At 43.0% G+C, this 6,956-nt stretch overlaps 2 protein-coding genes across 2 annotated transcripts; one reads left to right on the top strand and one right to left on the bottom strand.

Annotated features, from left to right (window-relative positions):
• Window positions 1-1,374: 1,374 nt before the first annotated feature.
• PCYB_124380 (sulfate transporter) lies at window positions 1,375-4,198 on the top strand (the record flags this gene model as incomplete). The annotated part of the gene is made up of 5 exons (XM_004223771.1): window positions 1,375-2,130; window positions 2,327-3,019; window positions 3,295-3,417; window positions 3,649-3,975; window positions 4,100-4,198. 5 exons carry the CDS (start codon window positions 1,375-1,377, stop codon window positions 4,196-4,198), a joined length of 1,998 nt encoding a protein of 665 aa, XP_004223819.1.
• A 796-nt stretch (window positions 4,199-4,994) lies between these two features.
• PCYB_124370 (hypothetical protein) lies at window positions 4,995-6,807 on the bottom strand (the record flags this gene model as incomplete). The annotated part of the gene is made up of 4 exons (XM_004223770.1): window positions 4,995-5,070; window positions 5,167-5,346; window positions 5,491-5,551; window positions 5,697-6,807. 4 exons carry the CDS (start codon window positions 6,805-6,807, stop codon window positions 4,995-4,997), a joined length of 1,428 nt encoding a protein of 475 aa, XP_004223818.1.
• Window positions 6,808-6,956: the final 149 nt, after the last annotated feature.

Raw genomic sequence — 6,956 nt, 5'->3', positions numbered from 1 at the left:
TATGAATAAATGTACGTGTACGTAAAAAAAAAAAAAAAACCCATCGTCAACATCCCATTGCGCAAAAAAAAAAAAAAAAGGGAGAAATCAAGCTGTGACTACTTTTAATTTTTTTTTTTTTCATATGCCTTCTGCCCATGCAGCGTACTTCGTTATACATGCAGTCCATTCGTCATTTATGTCGCTTTTTTAAAAGGCAAAAATAAGTGCGCATTATTTTTTCCTTTTCCGCGAAGTTTTCCTTTCGTTTTCCACTCCCTTTGCTTTTTTTTCCCTCCCACCCCCGGGAGAATTCTCAATCGACGAATTCGCTTTTTTTCCGCATGATTTACTCCATTGCATAGGAAATTTATTCTGCCAAATGAATTAATGTGCTTGCTCGCTCGTTATTGTGTTGGCCAATCTGCGCGTACTTAAAAGTACGCAACATCGTACGCGACTGCGTACTGGCTTATGTACCCATTTATGTCATCCTTTTAAAGTACCAACCTTCGCACGCACGTTGACCCATTTTGTCATGTGCACGCTGACCTTCCTTAGTGCACTCGGTATGAGCCTCCAACCTGCGGTCAACAGCTGACGTAACAGATAATAGAATGTTGCTCAAGCTGTCATTTTTCCGTTGCCGGTTAAATGAAGATCATTGGGGCCTGTGTCCTCTGTACCTTTTTTTTTTAAGTGAAAAAATTGCACATTTTTTTTTTGCCACACCCACTGAGGGGAAGCACCTTATAAAACGTGTGTAACGCCGTCTGGGGGGAAGCGGCAAACGTTTTTACGTGCACGTGGGAAGGTAGGAGGCGCAATCGGGGTAAGCAGCGGGCCGAAGAGTGATAGAAGAGTGATCGAAGAGTGATAGAAGGGTGATCGAAGAGCGACACGAAGAGCGACACGAAGAGCGACAGGACGAAGCATACAATCCGATTGCATCTTCCCAGCGTGACAAGTGCCTCACTGAGCAACCGTCCACACAGCCAAGCAGTGCAACGCAGAGGAGAGGGACCTTCGGACGGATCAGCTACCAAGAAGCGCGGTGAACGGCACCCCGAGTGAACCATGAAGAGGAACGACTGACGAGAGGGAAACACATTTGAAAAAAGCACCCGCACATATTTTTGTAAAACTTCGTCAGCACATAAGTAGGGCAACGCAGAGGAAATCTACACGCATGTCTGAGTGCACATATTTGAGTGCGCACCTGTGAGTGCACATATTTTAGTGCACACCTGTGAGGTTAGGACTCCAGTCTGCCAACCAACCCCCTTTTGCGCACCTGGCCTGTGCACACCACAGGACCCTCCTCAGAAGAAACCCGTTGATGACACCCCACACAAAACGTGCTTAGACAACAAATTTTTTCCGTTAAAAAAAAAAATGAACGAAACGAAAAAAGGAGACGACATAGTAATAAACGATGTGACAGAAAAGGTGGTGGATTTTAACAAAATGGATGAGTCAACAGAAAGGACACAAATTTACCATGATGATTTATGCGACAATGACATAAAGATATGTTTGCCGTCCAGAATAGGCTTACTTCCAGCCATCAAATCCATGACGGATGGAATAAAATGGGGATGGGGATTTACAAACACGCCAAAGGAATCCTCCAAATATTATATAAACGAAATATTATGTGGCTGTATATTATGCCTTACTATGTTACCCGAGATGATCTCCTTTTCAATGATAGCTAAAATTCCACCTTACCTAGGATTGCAAGGTGCTTCTTTTCTCTGTTTAATAACGTCTATTTTTGGAGGATCTCCTGCAGTCATCCACGGTGTGACAGGTGCCTTTGCATCTGTGTGTTCTAAGTATTTAGTTGAAAATGAAAATGTGAATCTCTTACCAGAAGGAATTGAACGGCTGTATGTGTGCATACTGATCTGCTCTGTGATGCTTTTTTTCTTTTCGCTTTTTCATATGTCTGCCTTGATTCAGTTAATCCCGACCCCTGTTTTTATTGGGTATTGTAACGGACTCTCTGTCATATTTCTGAGGGCACAGTTACACACGCTGAAGGATCCCCGTACGCATGAGTACATTAAGGGGTACTACTTACTTTTTTTCGTCATCATTTGTACTTTGGTGGTTATCATAGTGGAGCTTTGGAAGAAGATCCCCAAGGTGAGAGGGGAGACCATCTCCTTGTATTCGTGCGCGCGTTTGATCGTGTATCATTTTCGGGATGGCGGAGTGGCAACTCTTCTTCTTGGTTGCTATTCGCCTTTGCACGAAATGATTAGTGGTACGCTTCGCCTCGCTGAAGTGTGCCTTTTCGTGGCACCCTGTCCATTTTCACCCCCCCCTTTCCCCATCGCAGCTGGGCCACAAGATCCCATCCACCCTAATAGCAATAACAGTCACCATATTTGTCGAATTTGTAATCCTGAGGAGATTCCTACACAATAATTTCGAATCCTTCAAGGATGTGAAGTCCTACACAGTGGGGGACTTATTTTCCTTCACATCAGATAAAGCCAAGCCGACATTTTTATTCACCAATAAAGAATTAGATTTTAAAAAGGTGGTATTTAATATGGACCTTATTAAGCAGGTGATAAATATGTTTGTGGTGTTACTTCTGGAGGTTTTGATGGTCAGCGAAGTTATAAAAGATATGGGAGGAGCAGAATGTGATACGAATGAAACCGTTTTTTCTCTTTTTATTGGGAATCTTTTGGCAGCCTTGGGAAGTGCTGTGGGGGGTAGTAGCTTGTTAGGACTCTCTGTATTGAATTATAGAAATGGGGCAAGGGGAAAAGAGAGTGGAGTTGTTGCTTCCATTTTGATATATGGCATTTTGCTCTTTGGATACTCCTTACTAAATTACATCCCCCTTTCCTTTCTCTGTGGGATTATGATTACTGTGTTTATTCATTGTTTCAAATGGTTTTCCATCCCTATTGTATTTTTTACCTTCTGCCCGGGGTACATAAGGAACTGCCACCCGTGCATGAGCAGGAAGATCTCCAGATGGGACGCCTTCATCATCGTCCTCGTCACGGTCCTATGCGTAAGGAAAAAAAAAAAACACAAAAAAAATACCAAAAAAATACCAAAAAAGCACAAAAAAAGCACAAAAATGGAGTCGCAAAAATAATAAATGAATGTGCGCAACTAGGGAAGCGTTTTTGTGTGGACCCACTCCGCACACAATATATTTTGCACATGCACTCATTTTTGGTGCTCCTTTTGGCCCTACCGAAAAGGCACATTTTTTTTTTCCCCCTCCCCCTCTATGCACCATTGCTGCATTTGATTACTGTTTGAACGCCCCCATTTTTACAGGTCTTCGTGAGTGTCCCCACCGGAGTTTTCGCGGGGATCATTTTATCCGCCCTGGTGTACGTATGGCAGAGCAAGTCCACATTTAAATTTGAAATATTTTATGACAAAGACACAGACACGAAGGTAAGGTCCCGCGGAAAGTGCAGTTGGCGACTATTCGTCAACTCGCACAGGACTGCACTAAAGCAGAAAAGGGAGAGAAGCATGCACTTGTGCGTACTCCACCGAGTGATGCCCGTGCTCGTTCTCCTTTCCTTTTTCACATTAACCGTTTTGCATTTCCCTGTACACACGTCCCTGTACACACTTCCCTTTACACATTTCCCCCCTCGCGATTCCCTCCCCCCCGCTTAGTACTACGAAATCGAAGGCCACCTGTTCTACGCGTCTAAGAAGATGTTCACGAGGCTGTTTAGCTACGAGAAGGACAGCTCGACTGTTAATATTGTTCTTAAGGGAAAAAGCACCCTCTTTGATTACACCGCCATTGAGGCCCTGACGTCAGTGAAACAGCAGTATAATTTAAACAACCGGAACGTAACTATCCATGGCCTAAGTCATGAATGCATTAAAAAAATCGCAAAAATGAATCACTTGTGCAAGCAAATCGATGTGGATTTGGTCAAAGTGGAGGCTCCAGTTGTGCCCCTCCTGTACAAGCCCTTGCGAACGATTCTGAAGGTAACTCCCTGCAGAGATCGATCAGTAGTGATGCGAGTGGTGCGAGTGCGTGCCAATCACTGCGAGATCACTCACCGTTTCGTTGCTACCACTCACGACGGCGACCTCCCTCCCCCCCACGCAGACGCAAAAAACCATAAGGAGAAGAATGTCCTTCAAGAAGAAGAAGAAAAAAAAAAAGGAAACAGCGAGCGACCAGTCCGCGGACGAAGTGGAGCCATAAGACGGAATAGGCACATGCAAATGCAAATGCACATGCACATGTGTACATATGTACCTCTCAGCTGCGCACCCTCCGCCCGTTACGCGTTTAAAAATATGCTCGCATTACTCATTCATGCTTCATTTCCCCCGAGTGCATTTTTCCTCCTTTGGCAGTTTTGGCTCAACTGGCCAAACTGGGCAAAGCTCTTTCCCCAGTTCTCTCCCCCAATCGTTGAATTTTTTTTAATTTATTTTTTTTATTTATTTTTTTGTTTTATATGCACAAAAGGCACCCCTCCCCCTGCCATCTATCAGCGCTCAGTTTATTTATGTATAATTCAGAAGAGAAGCACAGCATTGTGCGTGCATGCGTATTCATTTGTGTACATATGTATACATGCGTGTGGGTGTGTGTGTAGCTCTATCCGGTTTCTCATTCCAGTGTCATATTTCTCCCTCTTTCCTTTCTCTCCTCCCCTGTGCGCACTTTTTTTGAACCCTCCAATTTGTTTCCCACCTTCGTTCTTCCCCTTTATGAGCACCACACCGGCTACCAGCTCGCCGCTTATCCTGTCCACCACGTGACTACCCCCCTTGTGTATGGCTCCTTATGCTTTTAAACGCTTTTTTTATGTACTCCAGCTTTTCACCATAATTTCTGTAAAGAAAAAAGAAATTATGTACACATGAAGTTGTCACACATGTACACCTACTGATGTATTTATATATATGTGGTTGCATGCAGTTTAAAAATCCTCCCCAGTTTTTTTTTTTTTTTTTTCTTCCTTTTTCTTCATTATGAATTTTTTAATATTTCAGTAAATTTTTTTAATGTTTGTTGTAAGATACCTAAGCTTTTTCCACTCGTGTTCGTACAGCAGGATGGGGTTCCTAGGAGGAGGCGGGGTGTAAGAGGAAGGTGACATGTTGACGTGAGGGCGATGGCGTGGTCATCCACACAAACACGCTACATGCACACAACCCTACCATCCTAAAAACTTCAGGTTCCGAATCCTGTACCTTAAATGGTGCCGGTGGAACTTGTGCTGGTTGTCTTTCATGTTCCTGTTGATGCTCCTGTTGTGCACAAATTCGACGTACGTGTTTTGGAACTCCGGTAGGTACGAGATGGGGTAAATGTGGACGAGCTTACTCGCTAGTTTGAACCTACGTGGATGGGAAGGGGAGAAATGAATGTATCGCATGGATGCACAACACGGATGCACAACACGGATGGGAGTCACTCTACGGAGGAAAGAACTTCATATTTGCGCGTGACTGCACTGGGGCGTAAGCGCCCCTTTGGGTTACCCGCTCTCCTTCACAAAAAATGTGGCCTGCTTTGTAAAAATGGTCTCCCGTGGGTCCTTGCCTGCGAGGACGATTGAATGGGTCACGTTGGTGAAGACCACTGCGTGAGGACCACTCGGTGAGGACCACTCGGTGAGTGCCCTTTTCTGCACAGTTTCACCCCGTGTGGGCTTTTTACTAGCGACGATTTCTCCCGTGCGTATTACCTTCCACCCGCAGCTGCTTCACAAAATCGAAAAAGTGCGAGTTCGGACTGTAGACGCTGTTGTATAGGAAGTTGTCCGATCGGATGAGGAGGTCAAGGAATTTGAGGCGGTACAAACTGACAGAAGGGATTGGAGTAGATGGAGCCGCATACATGTGCAAATTTTCCTTCGTGTTGAAGTAAATCTGATGAATATTCCTAATATTGTCATTACAGATGGCGAGATTGTAAGAGTTGTTCCTACTGGCCTGCCCCTCCAAGTCGTGGTTGGTGTCAAGCACGACATTATTATTGTAGGTGTATTTTTTATATGTGGGGTATTCCTCCTCCTTGCTAGTGCCCATAAGCTCAGATTTTAGTAAATCAATTAGCTGGTTCACATTTTTGTTGTTGTGATAGTTACAAAGAAATAGGTTGTATATGACTTTAATTAGTGTGTGAATATTTTTCTTTTCCTTTTTTTCAAAATTATCTCTGAGCATTTCCAGCAGCACGTGGATGTCCGCAATTTCGCAGTTGAGGCGAGAACAAGATTTGATAATGGTGACTAAATAATTGGACGTGTCCTCCTCCATATGCTTGCTTCTTTTAACAATCTCATTTATGCATCTAGAAAAAAACTTCTGATTAATCCATTTTTTATCCTTAAAGGATGAGATCAAGTTTACCGTTTCTACGAGTTCCTCCAGGGTGTACTCTTCTATTTGATTATTTAACTCTGAGTAAATGTAGTTATATATAACTTTATCGTGATCTACATTAAGATAGAATAGGTACTTAAGTGTTAGAAGTAGGGGTGTATCTACGTCGTCATTACGTTTATTTATAACATGGCTCTTTTCTTCCTTTTTCTCCTCTCCGTTGAGCAGGTTCACATAGGACAGAAGCACCATTTTTAAAGCCTCCCTCTTCAGGGGAACCCTTTTTGACAGCAAAATGGTGTATGTAAAAATAATTTTAAAATCTTTTTTTTTTAAGCTAGTCAAAATATCATCAGTAAATAATGTACGTGCACATTCTTTCATTTCTTGTTTGTAATTTTTGTAAGACGATATGCAAATTTGTTTCTCCTTTTTATATTTTTCAATACACTCGATGAGATTTCTAGACATTTTTTCAAATTTCTCCACTTCACTGTGTATGCTTCTCATGGCATACATCATTCTGTTCAACGTGGCACCTTTTCTGTGATACCCTACAGTTAATTTTATCCTGTTCACCCATATCATTATCTGCATCTTCTTTTTAAGTTGCCCCTTAC

This window comes from Plasmodium cynomolgi, chromosome 12 (genome assembly GCF_000321355.1).
Source record: "Plasmodium cynomolgi strain B DNA, chromosome 12, whole genome shotgun sequence".
Taxonomy (NCBI): domain Eukaryota; phylum Apicomplexa; class Aconoidasida; order Haemosporida; family Plasmodiidae; genus Plasmodium; species Plasmodium cynomolgi.
The sequence above is the reverse complement of the archived record's forward strand: the minus strand, read 5'-3'. Positions and strand labels throughout refer to the sequence as shown.